Source organism: Scleropages formosus, chromosome 18, assembly GCF_900964775.1.
Source record: "Scleropages formosus chromosome 18, fSclFor1.1, whole genome shotgun sequence".
In the NCBI taxonomy this organism is placed as follows: domain Eukaryota; kingdom Metazoa; phylum Chordata; class Actinopteri; order Osteoglossiformes; family Osteoglossidae; genus Scleropages; species Scleropages formosus.
In genome coordinates this window covers 18,470,147-18,492,532 of record NC_041823.1, presented here as the reverse complement: position 1 = coordinate 18,492,532, position 22,386 = coordinate 18,470,147, and the positions used below count along the sequence as shown (strand labels likewise).

Here is a 22,386-nt window from a genome sequence, read left to right as displayed (position 1 = left end):
TGTGGTTCTCAGTCTAGGAAAGACAAAATAGAAGAAAAAATTAAGAAAGTAAAAAGCTGTAAGGAAGAAGAGGTAAAAATGCTCGATGCACGTATAGAAATGTGATTCAGGTATTAGTATTGCAAGACACAAATTTTAACGACATGTCATGTTATGTTCCAGCCACGTGTATCGCATAAGACTAAACAGTGATATGTAGCTTCAGATTTTACCAGCTTCTACAAACATTATGTTCTGCCAGTATGTCATATGTTATTCCAAATACACAATTCATTGAGGAATCACGTGCTATTTTTTATAAATGATACGCAATACGGTCAGGTGTTAAGGCGCATGCGCACTGAAATGTTATCGCCTTTCCTACGCTACCACTGAGCGCCGGAAGATATGACGTATAAATTGTGCGTCATTAGTACGGAAACCCGAAACAACGTTAGTTTGATGCGTTTGGATTCCGTCTGTTTTACGTGGTGAGGTTGTAGGTAGATCGAAGCGGTTGCTTGCTCCGTAGCTCTCAGATAATTAGCACATTCTTGCCTGTAGTGGGTTATCTGCAGAGGAAAGAATTTTCTAGGAAGCAAGGTAAGTGAGCAAGCGTCGGTTTGAGGCAAAAATGAATGCAGTTTTCAGCACTGAGCCCGCAGTCACGGGTTTGCGAACCACGACTTGTCAGCTCCCTCTGATTCGATGGCCAAATGAGTATACTGATTAAAAAATGTGCAATAAACACGTATTTGCCAAGGAGAACTGGCATGATATTTTTTATTTAGAGCCAATTCAGTCTCAGTTCAGAGAAGAGAATGTCTCACTGTGTGTAAACAAGCCTGTGCCCAGTTGTGGTCCTTATGTAAATATGTGACCAGTCAGTGTTTCCACTCGTCTGTGTTGTCAGTGCTGCTGCTGTTGGGCTGGTAAGAGTGACTGTCCCTCCCGTCTCCAGATGTCTCTCGCAGATGAACTCCTGGCTGATTTGGAGGAGGCTGGAGAGGAAGGAGAGGATGGACTTTACCCGGGAGGCGAAGGTGGCGATAGCGATGGAGAGACACTGGGGAGAGAAGGAGCAGTCGGAGGACTGGAGGATATCCCCGAGGAGATGGAACTGGACTACAGTGGAACAGAAAGTGTCACTTCAATAGCAAAACTCAGACACAGCAAGCAAGTAAGGAGGTGGTGTGTGTTGTGTCTCTGCCCCCCCCCCCCCCCCCCTTTGCTGAACAGCTCAGTGTGGCATTGTTTTTTTTTTTTGTGAGGTGTCATTTTTGCTTTTTCTTTCACAGTTTGCAGATATCACGGAGAACATTGCTCAGTATGTTGGCAATCAGCGCAAGAACTCTGAAGGTGACCTATTTCTGTTTTTACTTTATAACCACTAAGATGATGTTTCTGCTTAACTGCAGTTGTCTGACAATTCTCAGTTATTCAGGTCTGCAGTTCATTTGTACAGCTGTCTTGCCCTTAGTTTTTCATCTTCTGTCTTTCAGTCTCGGGTCCCGTAGAAGCAGATCCAGAGTACAGGCTCATCGTCGCTGCCAATAACTTGACAGTAGAAATTGACAATGAACTCAGTAAGTACAGTAAGCTTGTTTTTGAGTACAAAATTGCTATATAATTTTATGAACAGCAATTAACTGAAGGTGATCCATCAAGACTTGTGCGCAGAAGAGCAAAAAGTCTATAGCATTTACATTTATTCATTTAGCTGCTGCTTTTCTCCAAAGCGACATACAGTATTATGCCACCAACAACTATTTACCCGTTTATACTAAAGGGTAATTTTTCTGGAGCAATTTAGAGTGAGTACCTTGCTCAAGGGTGCCCCACCAGTAGGTGAGATTTTAACTGGCAATCTTTGGCTCCAAATGCAGCAGCTAATCACAAAATCAGTGTGATGTACAAATATTCATATACATACACACAAAGTAGAAGAAAAATTGGTCAGTAAATGGACATCCCTTTGTTCACTGGTATCATGAAGTAATTTTTTTTTTTTTTTTTTTTTTTTTTTTTTTTTGTAGTTTTAAATTCAATAGAGTAGAGTATTAATTTGGCCAAAGTATATAAGGAATGTTGATCTGGAATTGTGGTAAGATATAGAATAGATGATAGTCTTTTATATAAATTCATCCTGCACTGAATTTAGATAATTATACATTTCCCCTCCCGAACATAAGTCCTGTTTATAATGTTGAAAACTTTCTTTGCAATTTATTTCTTTCACTGCAGACATCATCCACAAGTTTGTTCGTGACAAATACTCAAAAAGGTTCCCAGAACTGGAGTCTCTAGTGCCAAACGCTTTGGATTATATCCGGACTGTCAAAGTAAGACCTTTTTTTGTTTTGGTTTGTTAGATGTTTATATTCAGCATTGCTCTGGAGTTAACAGGAGAATATAATCTTATGTTTAGGCGAAGCGTATCTTTTTTTCTATCATGTCTAATTACCAAATAAATGATATCTTTATTTGTAGATATTATTACAAAGTAGCAACTAATTAGTTACTGAGAGAAAAGAATTGCATGAAAGGTGCGGATGACTCAGTGGTAGTTTTAATGAATATTCTCACACTTTCTCAGGAACTGGGGAATAACTTGGATAAGTGCAAAAATAATGAGACACTCCAACAAATTTTGACCAATGCCACCATCATGGTCGTCAGTGTGACTGCTTCAACTACGCAAGGGTGAGGGGTTTACGCTCCGCTTGCCATGTTTATGCTGTATGATATTTAACTGAAATGGTCAAAGTTCCCTTGATGATGCATTTTGCAGTTTAAACACTCCTGCTTGTTATATAATTAAAAGCTGAACGCTTAAAATATTTTTGTTCAGGACAATGCTCGGTGAGGATGAATTACAGCGGCTGGAGGAGGCCTGTGATATGGCTTTAGAGCTGAACCAATCAAAACACAGAATTTACGAATATGTGGAGTCCAGGATGTCCTTTATTGCCCCTAACCTTTCCATCATTGTTGGGGCTTCCACTGCTGCCAAGATCATGGGTGAGTGCTTTGCTGAAGGACTGGTAAAATGGAGGAAGTTACTGAAATGTAGTTTATTCCTTCCATCCTGAAATAGCACATTTTGTTTGAACCCAAATAATTAAAAGCACATTGGCCATATGCGCCTACTGTTTCATAGTGTCTGTGCTCCATCTGAACCCCACTTGTTGCCCACAGGCATTGCTGGTGGACTCACCAATCTATCCAAGATGCCAGCTTGTAATCTGATGCTGCTGGGAGCTCAGCGCAAGTCCCTCTCGGGCTTCAGCAGCACTTCACTGCTTCCCCACACTGGCTACATCTACCACTGTGATGTGGTGCAGTCCCTGCCCCCTGTAAGTGTAACTGTAGGAAAATCTGGCATTTGAAGGTGGGCTAATTGTCAGTTACTTGATGCTTTGTGGCCAGAATTTTTTTTTTTCTTTCTTTTCCTTTTAAGACTGTTGTAGGTATTTTTGCTGTAAAAGGTGCAAAATGGAAGTAAAGGGTAGCCGCCTAAAGCAAATGATTTGCAGGACCTACGGAGGAAGGCTGCCAGGCTGGTGGCAGCAAAATGTACCCTGGCTGCTCGAGTGGACAGCTTCCATGAGAGTGCTGATGGCAAGGTGAGAAGCAAGGCCTGACCTTGAGCTGAAGCATTTTGATATTCTCAGTGAGGTTTTGCCAGCATTTGTTTAATGGAGTGATGGCAGAAGCTTGGTGTGTTTCAGCCTTTCCTTAGTTCTGTCAGGGTTGTAGACATCAGTGGTACACTGCAGTATTACTGGGCAGGAGATCTAGTTGCAAACATCTCAAGAGTGTTTTTGTCCATTTCACTGGTATGACTGACTGTCCAGCTAGTCTTACCTTTATCAGCCAGCTTTCATTACATACCCCACAGTTGATCACATGTGACCTCAGAGGGGTGACTGAGGGACAGGTTGTCTGGTTTCAATAGGTTGGCTGTGACCTGAAGGAGGAGATTGAGAGGAAATTTGACAAATGGCAGGAGCCACCTCCTGTGAAGCAGGTGAAGCCCCTTCCTGCTCCCATAGATGGACAGAGAAAGAAACGAGGAGGCAGGAGGTATGTGTGCATTGCCACATCTACCATTTTTGTTGTCTTAGTTTATTTTGAATGTAATTTTTTTTCTCCCCCCTCCCTCTTTCTAAATGTTCCCTTTCTCAGGTATCGCAAAATGAAAGAGCGGTTGGGTCTGACGGAGATTAGGAAGCATGCAAACAGAATGACATTTGCAGAGGTCAGTGCTTCTGAATCCACTTTAAATTCAAGTTTGCAAATGGTACAGATGAGGCAACCTGGTATTTGACAACCTTGTACCATTGTATTATTACTTGACAATGAGGTAAATAGTGAATCTGATGCTAACTGCTTTGAGGGAGACTTGTATTTAGTGTGATCCATTTAAATAAGGAAAAGTATTGTTTCCATACTTGTCTCCATTAAGTATTGGGTTTCATTTCAGAAACTAGGAATGAATGATCAGGCTAATTTGATGTCTCAGGGAAGCCTTTTTAAAATACTGAAGTGATTATACTGCATGATTGCTGGGTACAGTGTTTGTAACACTCTTATGCATCCTGTTAATTTAATGCACACTTAACACATTTCACTCTCACACCTGCAAACCTCTCTCTCCTTAAGATTGAAGATGATGCGTACCAAGAGGATCTGGGATTCAGTCTTGGTCAGCTGGGCAAGTCTGGTAGTGGTCGCGTCAGGCAGGCCCAGGTCAACGAGGCCACTAAAGCCAGGATCTCAAAATCACTGCAGGTACTTTGGGGTGCATTGCATTTCCAGCTTTTTCCCATGTATTTTATAGTGGTAAATGTGCAATCTTGAGCTTCTCTGAATGTTTTTCAAGTGTAATATTTCTTTTAAAATATCTCCTTTGACAGAGGACTCTCCAGAAACAGAGCATGGTATATGGAGGAAAGTCAACCGTGAGGGATCGCTCTTCTGGTACCAGCTCCAGTGTAGCCTTTACCCCACTCCAGGTACAGTAACACCACTGCAGTCTTTCAGTTGCATAGAATATTAGTCCATTTTAAAACAATTTCACATCTCTCCTCACCCCTATTAACAGGGCTTGGAGATTGTGAATCCTCAAGCGGCAGAGAAGAAGGTGGCTGAAGCCAACCAGAAGTATTTCTCAAATATGGCAGAGTTTCTCAAGGTCAAGAGGGAGGGTGAAGGTAAAATGTGAGTCCGTGGTACTTCACCGTGCTGCATACATGGCTGTGCTGACATGGACTTCTAATGTAATGGGCAAACATACCATTCAAATGCTGGGTCAAATTTAGGGAGACTTGGTCCAAGCACATATTGGAAGAACTTCAGAGCAATACTTTTTACGTTTTTCCCCTCCCCTCCCTTTCCCAGGTTCGATTGTCATTTTACTGTTTGTATGACAGATTCTAGTTTAAATAAACTCAAATGTGATGCATACATAACCTGTTTTAGTGACCTATTTTGTAGAAATTGTCAGGATTATGTAAATGGTTAGGGCTGTTTAAAATGTACTGAAAACTGATAGTTTAAGATACAATTTAGCTGGATAAAATAACATTTCAACTTGGATAACTTTTTCTCATATAAAGGTACACTAATAGACTGCTCTAGTAGCTGACTTCATAATCATCTCTCTATGAAGGTAGATCAGCCCTTTTTTTGTATTGCCACCAATTATTTCATGTCCAGCATTTAAAAAGTGTTGAGAGGGATGGGATTCTGTTCTAAAACCCCTTTTTATAGACTGTGTGTATGAGTAATAAGGCCATGCAAGTCAGCATGTCATGGAATCAACTGACTAAAAGTTGTCTTGTAGAAAACCAGATTAATTCTGTGCAGTGTGTTACAGATGTCAAACTTCTAGTGAAATAATGAAATCAAGTAAAGAGCTGCACATGGCATAAGGGTTAAGGACATGGACTTGACATGGTGTTCTTTACTATTTTACCATTGAGAACAAACCAGCAAAATAGCCTGCTGTATAAAAAGGTAAGAATCATCACTTGTTCTTGCATGCTGACACCTTCATCCAAAGCATCATTTAATCCTTTTGTAATGGTACCTTTGTGCCCAAAGGGATATTTTGCACCTGAATTTCAGGCATTGTATATAATTATCCCTGTTTGATCAGATTCCAAACAGAGGGTTCTATTCCTGAAAAGTTACTTTATTAGTAATTTACAATCCTTTTGTTCAGTTTTTTTTCCTCCACTGTTTTGCCATGCTGTTCTGACAAAGTGCAAGTAGTGAAACCTCTTTATATAGCTTTTTTTGAGCAGATTCACATTTCATTGGTTCTTCCCCTTTGTTGTAACAAAAGAATTTTGGGCCCAGCAGGTTAAAAGCTGGGTGCTGGTGACCCATTGTGGTTTTTTTTTTTTTTGTGTAACTTATTAGCTCTGATTTGAGCTGTTCTTTAACATCATGAGTTGTTATACAATTAGTTGGGCAGTTTTCCATCAATTGTCTATAAAGGTAGTGGGTGTATGTGGACATCTAATATTTTAGAAGTATGTTTCAGGCTTCATTAATCACACATGCATTGTGTGTTCATAGTGCTCAACTGCAATCATGAACATACTGTATATTGAGCCAAATTTTACATTGTGTTCCTCTGTAAATTAAAAGCTCAAATGCTGTTCAGTTTAATGTTGCTTGAGTTATACAAATCACTCAATAGGTCATTAAAGAAATTTACAAAAAGTATTTACAAAAAGCAGTTGGGGTAGGGGAACCCAGCATATACAATGGGTCTGCAGGACCCAACGTTGAGAACTGCTACACTGAATGATGCAAGAGGCCCCCTGCCTGCCACATTTAACCACTTTTCTGGGGTTTTTAACTTTAGGTAGGGGTGTATTATTTAAAAGAACACAACTGACAGTATAATTCACTTTGAATCAGGGAGAACAGGTTTTAACTATAACTAGGAAGGGACTGTAACAAAACTATTCTCCCCTCTCCTCAGAAAGGGGGGACTATGTCAAAAGGGAAACTGCATCCTCAGTCTGCATATAAAACAAGTTGCCTAGCATGGGAAACAGTCAACTCACATGCCAATTTGGCCTTTATACTTTCTCAGGTTTTGGCTTAAATTCTGTTTGTACAGACAGAATCCACTATAAACACTGGTAATGCTGGTAGTTTGATCCCAGCAAAGTCTTTTACATTTAAGGAAGGGGGGGGGGCAGACTTTCTTTGCATAGACAGATGCAGTCATACTTGTGTCAAAGGGAAAGGCCAGCTGTATCTAGGGCAACCTAGCTACACATACCACCATTAGAGGGGGATGCTGGGGGTACAATTGGAAGTGGTCAAATGATTTGGTCCTGTACTGTCCTCACGTGTTACATGACTGGGTGCTGCTGTTTGCAGGCCCTAAATGAGTTGACACTTCAAGCACCACTGACACTTAAAAAAATACTTCCAGCATTTAGGTAATAAAGAACTTTAGTTAAATAAAAAAAGAATATGGTAAAGGGGGCAGAACTCAATGGAAAAGAAAGGTGCAAAGGCATGTGCACTAACTGACAACCCTCCCAAAAAACACTGAAAAGCTTCTGTGCCTTCCCACTGCTCTGAGGTCAATCTAGGAATGTCAACAGTAGTACATCCTTCTGTTATTACCACCCGCCCCCTCCTCCATCATTGTGTCACTGCAGGTCACGGTCTTCAAGGTACCGGTACTCAAATGTGAATCCCTCCTTCTTCCTCTGGCCCCATTTTTCATAATCAAAGTAAATGTATGTCCCCTGAAAGAGATAGTTACACTTCAGCTGATGACTTCTACAAAAAAAAAAATTCTAAATGGATTTTCAGAAGCTCCACCTCATAGAAAAGTTGACAAGTATGAATGGATTTTTTTCTATTTGCATACTAAATTAGGGTTGAGAGTGTAGTTCCTACAGCTTTCAAATGTTACATACTGTAAAAGTTTAAAAAAAAAAAAACTGTTCAAACCTGTTCAAACTCATCTGTGATGGTTTTGGGCTCTTCATGCCTTTGGAACCACATCATATACTTTGTGTGGAACCGCCAGGACTGCTTTTTCAAAGCCTTAGCTGCCAGATACTGTGCCTTAGTGCCCTGCAAGAGCAAGGAGCAATTGTGTGAGAACTGACAAAACGGCATAGAGGACATGTCTTACAAGCTGGATAGGTGCAAGGTAACAAGTACCTCCAGGTAGTAGAATATGAAGAAAAGTGTCTCGGTTGAGAGTCTCTGATAGAATTCCACAGAATCTGAGTGAGGAGGAGGCACCTGGTGGTGAAAAGGCAAGGTGGGGCACGGATTCCTCATCAGGTACTGCCTGGAGGGAGGGTGGGGGAAAAAAAAAAAAAACAACAAAAAACTATACTTTCTGGACAGAGCTAATATGTCGGACATTTCCACAGCGCGACCCACTAAGCATACCTTATCCTTTCTGAGTCAGAGGGGTGGGGCATGTGGGTCCATGCAGACTCCTGCATGGCCTGCTGATACAGCTGGTCTTTGGACAGAGGAACAGGGCCCAGAGGACACACTCCCAGTGAAGGGGGGATGCTGACCTCAGAAAGAGATGGTTGGGGAGCTGCTGGCAGTCCAGAAGGTGCACCTGATCCAGAAAAGATGTCTACACAAAGAATGGAAGCTACTGAGAACTGGAAGCTCCAGAAGAATCATCAAAATGAAAAATTAATTCATTAAATCAGAATGAAGCACATCTAGTCGCAAAGCCTTTGGTGGAAAGGAGTGCTGTACGTGCATCTGGTTGTCCTCACCTCTGTCAGGGAGGTGCAGGCCAGGCATGTCTCCCTCTAGGCTGGAACCCAGTGCCGCTCGCTCAGCCATGGACTTCAGAGAGCTTAGGGGCTCCGGAGCCTTGTGAAGCAAGACAGGGGAACTTACTGCACAAAATATGCACATCAAGCCTGCTCAGCTGTCCCTTCTGAACTGCTTGCCCTACTCTCTGAAGCTCCTCTTGTTCACCATTGCCTACTCAGCAGCCTTCCTGCATGCTCACAGCACCTCAACTTTGCTCAGACCTAGAACCCCCACGGCCAGCCATGATGACTACGCTATCCTTGGGGCAGCAGGGCAACGTTGTTTAAAAAATAAAAGTGAAAAAATCAGACCTTAAGACACTAAATGAACTGAAAACACATCTACTAGGTTTATGTAGGGTGAGAAAAAATATACCACAAAACTAACTACAGCTTATTTCTACGGCCATCTAAAAAGAAGCATATACATTTTGAGCAATATATGCTCATGCAATCAAAACATCACATTTTAGCCTCACTTACGCAAGAAGCAGTAACTATACCCTGTTGCTTTCCTTTTACCACACACATTTTGTTAAAACATTTGCCAAGTTCGGTTATTATATCCTGCTACCTGACACTGCTTTCTCTTTCGAGTGTTTGTGGATGCTGCAATTGGTCCGGGTTGCTCTCCTAGCTGTGGTCCAGCCCTCGTACCCATCAGTATCTGACGGAGATCTGTAGCGAGCTGGAGGATAAAGTGGATGGTCTTTTTATGCCGTTTCCTGTACATTCTGTTAACAAAACACGCACCGACTTCCTGCCAGCTTCAGGATTTTGTAGAAAATGGTTGTCAGCTCATCTCTTCAACTGCTGCCATTCATTTAAACAGCAACATGTCTTCTTCAAGTTAATTCCAAAATAAGTATATTTAGGACAAACATACTGCCAATGCTAATAGTATGGATTTTTTTTTTTTTTTTAATTTTTCCTTGTAAGACAACCTTCCGCCTCATCTTTAACTGCAATTAAATAATTGTGGGATGTTTTTCAGCTATTCAATCAGGTCTAGCAAGATGTTCTCAGATTGCAAAGACACTACAGCCACCCTATGAAGCCGACTGGAAGCAAGGACACATTTTAAGAGTAAACTGAATACCTGTCCTTGTAATCACGCCCATTCATTTTTTCAAAACTTCACAGTTTGAAACTTAAGTAGTAATACAGGAAAAAAAGTGAAAAAGTTCAAAGCAATTATGAAAACAGAATGGAAGTACATTTTACATAGTAATATCTCATATTGACCATTTTAACACTGCAGTATGCAGCAATGTCTGCCCCGGAGGTAAATCTTGATGTATGTATGCCTATATTAATTTTAAAAAATGTATGTATTCCTAACTTTAAATGCAATACCTAGAAAAGGAGTTGATGGGCATATTTTGGAGAGTGGTAGATGTGTGCCGTACAAAGAGAGGAAATAAAATCTGGAAAGTCAAAATGACTGCCGTGGAGGTTCTAGTAGTGTTTACTCAATCCCTCAACCTCCCCTCCATCTCCAGGTGCTGTGAGTCAGACAACATGTCCGCCCAATGCACTCCGCCAGCACTCACCTTGATGCCCTCTGAACCTGCGGTGTAGGAGTGAGGGCCATTCTGCAGGCTGCTGTTGGCTTGCTTGTTTTCACTGTAGGACGGAGAAGGGGAACTAGGGGGCAGGGTCATAGAATCCAAGAGGCTGGAGCTGTTGTCTTTACTAAAAGAGGGAAGGAGAGGAGTTCAGGTAGAAAACAGACAATATTAAAAATGTAAAATGAACGGAAAGACGCTAAACAAAACACTCACGGTGGATTGGCCGCAGAGCCCAAGGCAGAGGGCTGGCTGCTTTGTGATTGGCTGGCACTGTTAAGGGTGGAGTCTGGCATGCTGTCAGCTACAACAGCACTGTAACCTGGCATACACAAGAGATAAAAACATGAAAGCAAACTGTGACAAAATATAAACCACCTTGTACACATTATCTAAATTCAGAGCCGATTGATACTCAGTGAAAAGGAAAAACACTCTCACTGTAAAGCTGAGAAAACTAACAGAAGCCATGCAGATGTAAGTACTGACGATCAATGTGATTAACAGGGAGACAATTTAACTGTAGAAGATCAGTGCTCACTTGTGTTACCGTTCTGTTTCTGTCCACTTGGTGGTCTGACAGGAAGGCCGCTCCCTCCTCCACTCGTCCCTGCAGTCCCCACACTGCTGCCAATTGCTCCCACTGCGCTTCCAGGAGCCACACTAGCTGGACTCAGGGCCACTTGTGCTGAGCCCTGAGTGACCGTTTGTCCTGAGCCATGTCCTACAATCCCACTGCTGGCACAACCAAGTCCAGAAGCAGAACCCAGCAAACTCGAGGAAGACCCACTTCCATTATTATTGCCTGCAGTGCCCCCTACACTGGAGCCAGCACTACCAGTATTTCCTCCAACTGACCCTCCAAGCCCACTCCCCACCCCTCCAGCAGCAGCTGCCTGAGCATACGGTGTAGCCATGGTGTTCACTGATGGCGGCATCACAGGGAGGCCTACTTGGTTTGTACCATTTGCCCCTGTCATACCACTCTTGCTCAGACCAGCGCCTAGACTGGAGGAAGCAGTGGGCCCAGATGGAGCCTGAGGTTGGGAGTTTTGGCTAGCAGTGCCTGGGGTATTGGAATTTGGAGGAGATGAGGCAGTTGATGCAGGAAGATGAAAGTGATTTGATGGGCTCGGATTGCTGCCAGAAGGTGCTCCAGAGACAGAGGAGTGTTTGGCTTGAGATGACTGCTGCTGTTGGTTTTGCTGTTGTGATGGCTGCTGCTGAATCGCTGCACTGAAGCTGCCAGGGCTGTGCAAGAGCCCGCCAATACCACCCATATGGCCACTGCTCCCTGAGACAGCCCCACTGCCCCCTGTAACTGGGGCCAAGGTGACCAGTGAGGAAGAAGAGGTCCCAGAAGAGGAAGAAGAGGATGATGATGATGATGACAATGAAGGATTGCCATTCTTCACAGGTGACTGGAAAAGAGAAAAGGAAATTATTGCAAAGACAGACAATCAAGCACTCTGTGTAGAATACATGCTTTCAAACATCCACAGAAATGCTCAATGACAGTTAGTAACTTGTTTTTCACGAATAGCTCAGCCTCTCACCTGGCTAACTTCACTGTCTGTAGAACGTCCCCTTTTCTTATCATCTTCTGAGTTGTCCTAAAACATACACTTAATACATGTAAGAGCATTCATTTATACAGATATGTATGAACAATACTTTTACTTTCTTACTGTGTCTACTTGCCATACTGCAGATGTGCTTTTAAAAGTATCCTACCATATTATCACCTGTTGCAACACTAAGCCTATTTTGGAAAGTTACACCAACATTCAAAAAAGTTACTCTTCTGTTTCAGTACTAAAACTTACTGTTGTTTTAAGTTACAGCATGAAAAATAAGACAAGATGTTGCTCCTACCAAAATGTTCCCAGTGTCACAGAGAGTCTGACAAAAAAGGAAAGATCTTCAGCTACCTACCATAGTGCAAGTGGCTGGGGAAGGGGGTATTGGTGACGAGGAGGTGGTGGATGTTGGGGTGCTGCTTGAGTGCAGGAAAATCTCATCCTCCATGTGAGAGTGGCCAGGTGGGGAGGTGGCAACCACGGAGGCAGCTATAGAGATGCAGTGAAAGCAATAATAATGTACACAGGCACAATCAATTTAAGATATGGATCACAAAATGGTACAAAATTAATATCCATTCATTCTAAAACCTCCAACATCTAGAAAAATACTATCAAGATAACTACCAAGATAAAATTCATTAACAACCACCATTCAACCTCCAACCAATTCAAGACCACTTACAGATGTCCTCAAGGTCAAGGTCATCGTAGAGGAACTCATTCTCCTCAAAGTCAGGGTCCTGAGAAGAGTCGAGATAGTACTCCACATCATCCTTGATCTTGCGGATCGATTCCACTTGCACTGAGTCATTGTCCAGCATTCGCAGGATGGTCTCCAGCATTCGGATGTGGTACCTGTGCTTTTCAATGAAACGTTTCAACTCTTCAATGCGGTCTTGCTTCTGAAAGGGGAAAGTGCGAAAGATGAATTGATGAAAACAACAGATCTCCACGGAGCAGAAGTATCCAAGAGATCAAAAAGAATCCTGACCTCTTTGTCCCCTTTCTTCTTACGGGTCTGGACAGAAAGAGACTCCACTTCGCTCTCAAACTGGTCCACCTGCATATTTAGAGTGTCTATTGTACTCTGAAAAGATACAGCCAAAAAAGGGAGGTCCATCACCAACTCCATTCAGACTCTATTCAATAAACAATAGAATTTATTCTTATAAATTCTTTCCTGAAGGCAGAATCAGAACACTTTCACAGATCACAGATAAAACATGTGATAAACCAAAGACTAATGACTAGCCAAAATGTGTAACACAAATTTCTAAGACTGTAATATGAACATACAGCAAATATCGCTACAATTTCCCTAGTCCCACCTGCTGTGTAAATACTCTAGAAACTGACATTGTTCACAAACAGCATTTTAATACAAATTGAATATGGGGCATTGAAGATCCTGGGCTGAGTACTTACAGTGAGCCACTGGCCAACCTCTTCCTTCTCTTTCTGAGCAGGGTCTACCTTCTGTGCCAGACCCAGGCCTTCTTTGGAGTAAGCCTTTGTCTTTGTTTCCCGCTCCACAATCTTAAAGCGCTCCATTTGCTTTGGAGAAAGTGAGGAATCACTGAACATGCGGCACTATTTAGATATTCAGTCAATTAAAACACATCTGATCTCAGCAAGTGAGCAAAACCAAAGCATGCCTTGCAATTTGTGATGATTACAATAAAGTGGACCTTGTACAACCAAAAACTGCTACAGTTGTACAGAAAACTGCATAAGTCAACATTTAAACACTGTACAGGGTTTCCAGTGAAAAACATCATTCCTTACCGTCTCAATAAGTTTGCGATTTTCCACAAGCTGTCTTTTGTCTTTGATCTCATTAGACGCCACCCATGTTTTTATCTGGTCTCGTAGTCGCTAAGAGAAGGCAAGGTTTATAGCAGGGAATTACAGTACAAAGTATACATAAATATTATAAGCAAAAAAAAAGGAACAAACTGTTTCTAACCTGTAATTTTTTAATCTCTTTCTTGAGATCTGCTTCATATTTTTCCTTTTGGTTAGCATTGGCTGCATTGTGAAGCTGGAAAACAAGTATGAGGTTATTAGAAAGACATTCGCCAATAAGTTAAGCAGTCAAATACTTAAATGAGACATTCTCACCTTTTGCCAAATGTCTTCGAACTGTTCTACACCTTCTGCTACCTTTTTGAGACATCGATCTATTTCACCTGGGTGGAAGAGAACAGACATGTCAATTATATATGGATCTCATTCAGCATTCATAGAGGGAATGGTTAAAATACATGATGTTCCTTTTACAAATTGACAACACTAATTTATACGCAGGTGGTTGAAACAAATAAATGTAAACGTATCTACGTAAAACTCTCACGTGACTAATCGAAAGTGTTACGAGAGCCATAAAAAGCCATGAATAAATGATATCTGACCTTGTAGTTTTCTCTTGTCTGCCATGACGTTGTCACCAGGATACTTTCTTCATACCGTTTGTACCTTTGACAGCATAATAGCCGTTACTGACAAAAACACTCATCATTACTGCAAGCTATAATTATGAATTCCATCCTAGACTCGGTAACATCTGGAATTATAACTGCACTCATAGGGGATGATCTAGGACGTGTAGAACCAACTGAGATCACCAGAACCCATCTCCCTGAACATTTACACACAACCGAATCCACAAACTCACAAAAGAAGATACCTGCATCAAAATGCTCAACTTTTGATTTTTGAGAATAAACTTTTGCCCTGTTTGCAGACACTAGTCTAAGTGCTCTTTTGCTAGAAGACAACATGATTCTGTGCATGAGCTGGACACATGATGATGAGGCCAGTCAGCATGATGGTGGGATCCGACCCGCCACGGGAAAGAAACTAACTACTACTCTACTCTAGTGCCACTGAGGAACCGCTAACGCCGGATCTGGAAGAACACAACATGATCATCATCATCATCATCATGACCCATGCATGGAGCTGCACTCTGAGAAGAAATAAAGCAACTTACGTCCACAATAACAATCATTTAAACAAGAAAACGCACCGTTACGTGAAAAGCCCGACTGTTCACTACTGCTATAATTCGGGCTTTCGGTCAGCTGTGCAGTAAACCAACTGGAGCTAACAAGCTAACTTGCTAGCTATACTAGTAATTCTCTGTAGCTACATGCATTACTAGCTTAGCTAGCGAAGCAAGCTGGAACACCAGCAGCGGTGCACAGCAGGCTGTCATTCTGACAGCATTCATGTTTGAATTTCGTCAGTATTCGTGTTTTGTTTCCCTCTTCTCACCTGCAACGACACAGTAAAGGTTTCGACTGGAAATATGTTTTTCATCTGAGCTAACCACAGACGGACAGCTGCCCAGCAAGCTAACTCTGTGGGAAACCACCTTTTAATTCCCACAAATATTAAGCGTTTTTGTTTTTACCTTTATGTTTTGGTTTTCTGATCGCCTTATTTCTTAATGTGGAAGTATATCTATTTCCTTGATATCCCTTAGTTCTGTTATTTTTTAATTTTTGCATTCGCTAAACAATCAGTCCTAACATAAAAGATGGTCGCCAAGAGTACCCCTACCGCTGGTGCAGGGGTGGCTTGACGACCCGCCCCTCGACGTCAGCCATTGGACGTTAAGTCACATTTGCGAATTCCTATTTGCGGAACCCTCCGTCACTCAGGCTCCATTGCCTTACTACTTCCGCGCCAATTTCTCTGTGATTGGTTTAAATTATTAAGCGAAGGTAGTGAAAAATCATTTATAAGGGCCTTTAAATGTAGGATATTTTATACTTTTAAAACTGTGAGAACCGTCCTTATGTAAAAGTTAACTTAATATCTTGTCACTACATTTACATGTTGAACATTTTCTATCACTGAAGAGGGACATAAATCATATACTAATGTTTTGGAGATGTCCAGATATACAGCAGCAGCCTCTTATCAGAATCAGAAGAGAAATGTTACAGGTCAGAATGATAGTACTGTAACTTTCAATCAATAAATCTATCTATCTATCTATCTATCTATCTATCGAATAAACTTACTTTATTAACCATTTTCATTAAGGTTTTTGCACCTACTTAGTCAAGGATCATTCTGGACAGAGGTTCTAGACATTACATTTATTTATTTAGCAGACGCTTTTCTCGAAAGTGATACCAATGAACTCTATGCAGTGTTATCAGCCCACACACCTTATTCACTGCAGTGACTTACACTTCTAGATACACTACTCACAATGGGTCACTCATCCATACATCAGTGGAACACACTCCGTGTCACACACTTTGGGGGAACCTGAACAGCATGCCTTTGGACTGTGGGAGGAAACCAGAGCACCTGGGGGAAACCACACAGACATGGGGAGAACATGCAAACTCCACACAAACTGACTGGGGATCAGACCCACGTCCTCTCGTACCACCCAGGTGCTGTCAGACAACAGCACTACTCACTTTGCCACCGTACCACCCAAATTACTCCAAAGTAGCTTACACCAGGGTTCCAAATTTGTCTCATTCAAACATATAGACCTCTGGGATTAAGATGCTACAGTGAACAAGTCAAGTGTTCAAAAAATTTTGGAGTTACAGCTGATAAATTATGACATATTTATGTATAACATGCTCCCATAAGAATTCATGAGTACAGACACCAAAATGTAAATACAACTGAAAAGTAGATTTTATTCTCTGTGAGTACAGGTTTACTTTCATAAGGTTAACAAGTTTAAAAAAAAAAAAAAACTCCCCTTTTTAATACCCCTTTCGTTCAACAACCCCTCATCTATTTACTGTTGCCGTGATCCAGAATCAATCCCTCAAAGGTCATACCAAAGACAGGATGCCAGTCCATCACAAGGCTGTTAGAGAAACAGGCAACAATTTAAAAATCACTTGAACAATCTCTATAAATTTTGCAGAGAACCTCAAAAAGGCCCAGAGGAAACACAGAGCTGGGGGCAAATGCTGACTTGCAATTACAAAAAAATTGGCTGGGGTGTCACTCTTCATTTCCCTTTGTCAGCTCACACTCATTCTACATTTTAACATCAGCTATCTTTAGTGCATCAACCAGGTTTCAGTAGGACACTGTATTCGCTACTCCTGTTGTTCCCTCCATGGCTTGCCTTATAAGTGATCATTTAGCTATTCATTTTTAGCCCCATCACTGCCATAAATTCTTCAAGAGCTTTGGACACTAACAAATCGTGGAAGATCATGGATCACAGACATTCTTGTGCCAGCTTCTGTTTGTTTTGATGAAGCAATTACTCTAGTCCACTTTAATCAACTGTAGGGTGATACAGGCATATCATATGTAACTGTTCTAACAAAATTTTTACATCGTACAGGAATTCCTCACTAAGCAGACACTTATTAAAGGCGGCTCACATATTTCACAATTTTACAGCTTAGCCATCAATACAACTAGATATTTATTGGAACAATACAAGTACCTTACTTAATCACCATTAAGTATCGGCTTTGTATCCCACATCCTTTAAATATAAACCACAAATCATTACAATCTTCTATCCCACAATATATATGCAATATTAATTTCATTGTAATGTTTCATAGTACATTTTTCTTTGCTTGCCTGTGGTTTACCAAATTAACTCCCTTTATTGCAGTACGATATGTTACATCCCATCTGAACGATATAATTTTAAAAGGTATCTTTTCACTGAAATGGATCTTTCTTTAAATACAAAATTAATCCAAATGACTGGCATACACATTTACTGTATGCTTGAAAAATATACATAGTGGTTAACATAAATACCATTTTCCAAGCATTTTTTCTTCCAGTAATTGAAATGATACACAACTCTCAAAGGCAGAGAAGCTATCCTCCCTTGGAACTGAACTGATGATTCACCAGTAAAATGCTCAGTCCGCAATAGAGTTGTATTTGAAATTAATAACTAGTAACTGGTACAGCTATTGGTACCGTACATGCAAAAAGTCCTACAAAGTAGATGTGCCGTGTGCATTTGGCAAATGCGAGAGAGCAGACGGACTGGGAAATCCACTGAATTGGTTTTCGGTTAATATGGACAGGTCTGCTTCGATCTGTAGAGAAATGCAGAAATGGGACAAAAAGAATTTGACAAAAATAAGGTTCACCTTTTTCTTGTTTCTATTAAGCACAAAGTACTGCAGCCTTTAAATAAACTTACAGCACAATATGTAACAATGCTATCAGGAACAAACAATGTTAATAATGTCAAGAAGCTCCAACCCACAACACAATCATCCTAATTTTACAGTGGTTTAAGAAAATGACACTGTTATATGTCTTTTTGTGTCCAGAACTTTTAGCAAACTGCTGAAGAACAATCTGTTCTTATTTTCTCTTGTGTTCCCAAACAAAAACTCAGTTTGTTTTTCTCTTAATTCCCATGCATAAGTAATGAATAATTATCTATAAACTTATATGTACTTCTGCTAGTGAAAAGCAACAGACATAAAAATTATTCAGTTTTTCGCAGATAATAAATCATATTACTGTTCAACATCTTGTTTTTGGGGTCTGCGCGATTTTCCTTACCTGTGTGTCTCGCTCCCTCTCCTTGGGAACACGATGCCTCTTCTTTTTGGGTCCGACTGCTGACTGCAGGGGAGCTAAGGGTGAAGAACCAGGCATGCCATTTGGCCTGTCATCATCTGCTCCAAGGGAAGAATCTGCTGGCCCTCCGGCCTCATCCTGAACAAATGAGACAACTACTCAACTAAGAGAGCCTTTGCTTCGCTTCTACTGTCTTTAATGTGTATAAAACAAATGACAAAATCCTTTATACTGGAGAAAGTTGTTCAGTAACCCCACATTCATTAGTTTACCTCAAGTAGAATAGTGAGATGAGCACTTCTGTAATCATCTCCATAAGAGCTGAGGGTCTTCATTAAAAACCTGCAGTTAGGAAGCGGAGTTACTTACCTGTGAATTTCAAAACACAAAGACATACAAATAGCAAGGAAGCAACGAACTGATTTCTCTTTGCGTGCAGCTTTTTTTTTTTTTTATTATATCCACAACACTTAAACTTAAATACCTTCTCTCTCTCTTTAAACGACGTGTAATTCTCTGGACCTGGTGAAGGCGACCAAGTATCCTCTCATTCACCTGCAGACAATATTGATGAACACAGTATCTCGGAAGATACGCTGCACGTTTTCAGTGAAACAAATGATAACAGCACTTTATTTCACCATGCGTTACAGTCAGCAGTGACAACTGAGTGCCTGTACAATGTCAAACTGGGCTCATATACTTACTTGCTCAATCTCCTTGCATCTCTTGCTCAGCGCCAGGTACTTCCTTTTTTCTCGTTCTTTCCTCTCCTCTTCCTCTACCTCTTCGTCCTCCTCCTGCCCAGGCCCCGAACCCTGTCCTACGCTGTCCAGGAGCTCACCGCCCCCTGGGCCAAGCTCAACTTCTCCTGGTCCGAGCTCCACTCCCCCGGGTTCGAGCTCTGCTTCCAGTATATGTTCCCCGAACAGAGGGGGCAGAGCGAGACCAGAGAAATCCTCCATCATCTGACAAAGAAGACACAGCAAGTGATGAGGAGCTCGCACCACTGCACTAGCAGCTCAATGCGATCAGACCGGGTAGTACAGCTCCACCGAGTCTGCTACAGCACAATAATCACAATATCATGCACCAGCAGGACAACGGCCACCATTGTACTCAATGAAGGCCCAGAAGGGGAGCAACCATTTCTGGTACTCCTGGACACTGGTGCAAAACAAGTTGAAATGTGTAGTCGTACTACTAAACTCAGCTAAATTTAAACACAAAAGACTTGAATGGATCGTAATTATTTAAAACGTAATGCCACTGAATCATGGCTGCGAAAATTTCTGTCGGTCTTAATGAGTGACTAAGAATACAGATTATTTGTTAACATGCATGGAAATTTTAGCTTGTTCTTGCTGATACAACGACTTACACTCCTGTAAGAATATTATAAAATACCTTCGCAATGCCAATAGATTCTCCCACACGTTCAGTTTCTAAAGCTTCTTTCAAACAAGGTATTCTTCAAACAGAATAAAAATTTCATCTTCACTATAAAAAATTCAATGTGGGAAGTAAACATGTATAACGCTTTCTGTTGGCGCGTCTTTTGTGCGTCATCGTTTATTACCATATTTAACGTTATATCTGGAAACTTTAAAAAAAATTAAAAAAAATAAAAAAATACGTGTCGCACCGCAAGTGGTAAGAATAGGATTAATATCTTAAGCAGGTTAAAAAAACTTCCTCGTAACTAAGTGCTTTTGAGGCATTTGGCTCATTTTGTTTACATGTATATTTCTTTTAAGGCGTTTTAACCCCGGGGAACTTTAGTTACGCGCAATGTGTGACGTAAAACCAAACGTCAGACAATTGAACTACAGCTCCCATGAGCCCACGGTGTCCACTGTGTTGGAAATCATGGCTGGACGTAAGTATCTACTGAATGTTTGGCGTTTTATATTTTAATGCATTTTCCCTGCAAATGGCTCAGTTTAAATTGTTTGTTAGCTTTTAGTCACAAAGTATCACCTGAGATTCGTGGCACGAGGAAGCACCCATAGGACGCTTAGTATTTCAAAATGACCTTCCGTCCCGTCCGTGTCACACGCGGGTCCGACACGAATCATGTTCCTCTTCGCAACCGTACAGCACACACACACACACACACACACACACACTCTGTTGTCGCATAGGTAGGTGTATACTATTTTGCGCTGAAATCCTTCTGGAAAATTGCACTTGACATAGGCTATGTGAGTGCTGAGGTGCCGCAGGGTTTTCAGTTCTTCCTCCTTCCTTCCTTCCTTGTCACCAAAAACTTGGGCGAGCCCTGAAGTGCTGCTAATCACAGCGTCTATATCATGAAAACTCTGTATATCCTATCAGTTTAATGTAGAGATATAATGTGTTCTAAAACACGCGGATCTGGTGACATGACCTCATGGAAACTGCACCCAGTCACCGGTTTTTTTGTCACTGACTGAGTGTGTGATTTAAGACAGAGGAGAGTGAGTTCTGATCACTGTTGCTGGTAACTTTCTCAGCATTATTAAAGGGTCCTGTGAGCTTCAGGCTAGATATACTTTCATATTTCATTTTGAAATGTTAGCAGGGTATGAATGTATACTTGTATAAGTGGGAAAGCTGCTGTTCATTAATGACAATGAGTAGTAAACACAGTTGTATGTTTGGATTTCCTAGTGTCACCTAATATTTATTTAAATAAGGACACAGGTACAATATGAGACCGGTGTATTTATTTTTGGAACATTTGAATTACATACAATGAAGAACTGTCAAATTGTCATGCGTTTGTCTTCCGATCAGTATTGAGTGATACTTTGTACTTCTAATCACTGGACTTGTCTGGATTTTTATTTACCCATTAACCCATAATCATAATGTACCTTAAGCTTAAATGTAAGACCATTTTCGTTGGGGAAAATGAACAAAGATGGGGCTTCTCTTTTACTGTGTGCTTATCAGCCTATCGGTTCCTTGTTGCATTAGCATTACCTTCATGGCTCATTGATGACAATGCTTCTCTCCTGCCCAGGGATAGGAGCCTTCTTGAAGAATGCCTGGGATAAGGAGCCAGTAGTTACCGCAGCATGTGGGATTGGATTGATGGGTCAGTTCACCACCGTGTGTCCCGTCTCCCGTTCTGCGTTAGAGCATCTCTTCAGACTATCACCGCTGACAAATTTTTGTGACCATGTGATGTTTGTTACACCGAGGGGCAGAGGGAACAGTTCCCACAGTTGTGTGTGTATATGAGAGAGAGAAGGAGAGATAAAGTAAACCTAGTCATTATTATAGATGCTCTAATATCACTGTTTTTCTTCACAGCTGTTATCTTACCTGCAGTGAGCCCATATACAAAGTACTCAGGAATGATGAATGCAGCTGTACCGTACAACTACCCAGGTATTTCAGAACCCTTTTGTCCAAATAATAGCTAAAATATAGCGAGGTAAGGCATTAACAAAACTTTTGCTTATATTTGTATTACACATGTAAAATATATAACAAGTACTTATGTAATTATAAGGATCCTTAATACACATTGGGAAAATGTTTTGTACTTGCTCAAATAAGTGACATCTAAAAATGTGTTGAATGTGTCTGGAAGCAAGGTGTTGACTGTCCCCACTTTTTTTGGCCCAGTTCCTGTCAGGGACAATGGGAACATGCCTGATGTCCCAAGCCATCCATGTAACCCCGAGGGACCCAGCCTGGAGTGGATGAAGAAACTGTAGACCCAACGCAGTCCCTGCATAACCCACAGCCCTTTTGCTTTGGTTTGATCAGTTGCTGGATAAGCTATTCAATAAACCTCTTTATTTCACATCATCTCTTTCAGGTTATTTGCATGCCTTTTTTGTTTGAACAATTAAGTATTTGGGAAAG

The 22,386-nt window shown here is 41.2% G+C and overlaps 4 protein-coding genes across 5 annotated transcripts; 2 read left to right on the top strand and 2 right to left on the bottom strand.

The window, feature by feature from the left end:
* The first annotated feature begins 386 nt into the window (after positions 1-386).
* On the top strand, positions 387-5,925 carry prpf31 (PRP31 pre-mRNA processing factor 31 homolog (yeast)). Its single transcript, XM_018737983.2, has 14 exons — positions 387-582; positions 941-1,159; positions 1,278-1,338; positions 1,482-1,565; positions 2,224-2,321; positions 2,576-2,682; positions 2,831-3,000; positions 3,178-3,335; positions 3,516-3,605; positions 3,938-4,065; positions 4,168-4,240; positions 4,645-4,773; positions 4,899-4,997; positions 5,087-5,925. Exons 2-14 carry the CDS (start codon positions 941-943, stop codon positions 5,204-5,206), a joined length of 1,536 nt encoding a protein of 511 aa, XP_018593499.1. The 5' UTR covers positions 387-582; the 3' UTR covers positions 5,207-5,925.
* Positions 5,926-6,380: 455 nt separating this feature from the next.
* cnot3a (CCR4-NOT transcription complex, subunit 3a) lies at positions 6,381-15,541 on the bottom strand. 2 transcript variants are annotated; one of them, XM_018737963.1, is made up of 19 exons: positions 15,380-15,541; positions 14,376-14,439; positions 14,086-14,153; positions 13,931-14,005; positions 13,750-13,839; positions 13,390-13,518; positions 12,956-13,051; positions 12,647-12,866; positions 12,317-12,450; positions 11,938-11,994; positions 10,923-11,802; positions 10,598-10,703; positions 10,367-10,508; positions 9,388-9,501; positions 8,772-8,871; positions 8,425-8,623; positions 8,188-8,320; positions 7,972-8,097; positions 6,381-7,763 (listed from the first exon to the last, which is right to left on the bottom strand). In XM_018737963.1, exons 2-19 carry the CDS (start codon positions 14,398-14,400, stop codon positions 7,665-7,667), a joined length of 2,793 nt encoding a protein of 930 aa, XP_018593479.1. In that variant the 5' UTR covers positions 14,401-14,439; positions 15,380-15,541; the 3' UTR covers positions 6,381-7,664. The 2 variants fall into 2 exon arrangements, with proteins under 2 accessions (XP_018593479.1, XP_018593486.1); XM_018737970.1 differs by lacking the exon at positions 9,388-9,501.
* Positions 15,542-16,611: 1,070 nt separating this feature from the next.
* On the bottom strand, positions 16,612-20,067 carry tfpt (TCF3 (E2A) fusion partner). The gene is made up of 6 exons (XM_018736602.1): positions 19,933-20,067; positions 19,233-19,493; positions 19,010-19,080; positions 18,798-18,867; positions 18,508-18,663; positions 16,612-18,029 (listed from the first exon to the last, which is right to left on the bottom strand). Exons 2-6 carry the CDS (start codon positions 19,491-19,493, stop codon positions 17,925-17,927), a joined length of 663 nt encoding a protein of 220 aa, XP_018592118.1. The 5' UTR covers positions 19,933-20,067; the 3' UTR covers positions 16,612-17,924.
* Positions 20,068-20,362: 295 nt separating this feature from the next.
* Positions 20,363-22,324, top strand: ndufa3 (NADH:ubiquinone oxidoreductase subunit A3). The gene is made up of 4 exons (XM_018734823.1): positions 20,363-20,404; positions 21,533-21,607; positions 21,826-21,903; positions 22,144-22,324. Exons 1-4 carry the CDS (start codon positions 20,395-20,397, stop codon positions 22,233-22,235), a joined length of 255 nt encoding a protein of 84 aa, XP_018590339.1. The 5' UTR covers positions 20,363-20,394; the 3' UTR covers positions 22,236-22,324.
* Positions 22,325-22,386: the final 62 nt, after the last annotated feature.

What these genes read in the sequence shown, in the direction of transcription:
- tfpt (XM_018736602.1), bottom strand. Translation starts at nt 19,493, where the DNA reads ATGATGGAGGATTTCTCTGGTCTCGCTCTGCCCCCTCTGTTCGGGGAA. An exon ending in GATGCAAGGAGATTGAGCAA is followed by an intron (nt 19,081 to 19,232) that starts GTAAGTATATGA and finishes TATTGTCTGCAG; the next exon opens with GTGAATGAGAGGATACTTGG. An exon ending in ATCTCACTATTCTACTTGAG is followed by an intron (nt 18,664 to 18,797) that starts GTAAACTAATGA and finishes TCATTTGTTCAG; the next exon opens with GATGAGGCCGGAGGGCCAGC.
- prpf31 (XM_018737983.2), top strand. Translation starts at nt 941, where the DNA reads ATGTCTCTCGCAGATGAACTCCTGGCTGATTTGGAGGAGGCTGGAGAG. An exon ending in TCAGCGCAAGAACTCTGAAG is followed by an intron (nt 1,339 to 1,481) that starts GTGACCTATTTC and finishes TCTGTCTTTCAG; the next exon opens with TCTCGGGTCCCGTAGAAGCA. An exon ending in TGGTGCAGTCCCTGCCCCCT is followed by an intron (nt 3,336 to 3,515) that starts GTAAGTGTAACT and finishes AATGATTTGCAG; the next exon opens with GACCTACGGAGGAAGGCTGC.
- cnot3a (XM_018737963.1), bottom strand. Translation starts at nt 14,400, where the DNA reads ATGGCAGACAAGAGAAAACTACAAG. An exon ending in ATCGCAAACTTATTGAGACG is followed by an intron (nt 13,519 to 13,749) that starts GTAAGGAATGAT and finishes CTTTCTCCAAAG; the next exon opens with CAAATGGAGCGCTTTAAGAT. An exon ending in TCTGACTCAGAAAGGATAAG is followed by an intron (nt 8,321 to 8,424) that starts GTATGCTTAGTG and finishes CCCTCCCTCCAG; the next exon opens with GCAGTACCTGATGAGGAATC.
- ndufa3 (XM_018734823.1), top strand. An exon ending in ATGTGGGATTGGATTGATGG is followed by an intron (nt 21,608 to 21,825) that starts GTCAGTTCACCA and finishes TTTTCTTCACAG; the next exon opens with CTGTTATCTTACCTGCAGTG. An exon ending in TGTACCGTACAACTACCCAG is followed by an intron (nt 21,904 to 22,143) that starts GTATTTCAGAAC and finishes TTTTTGGCCCAG; the next exon opens with TTCCTGTCAGGGACAATGGG.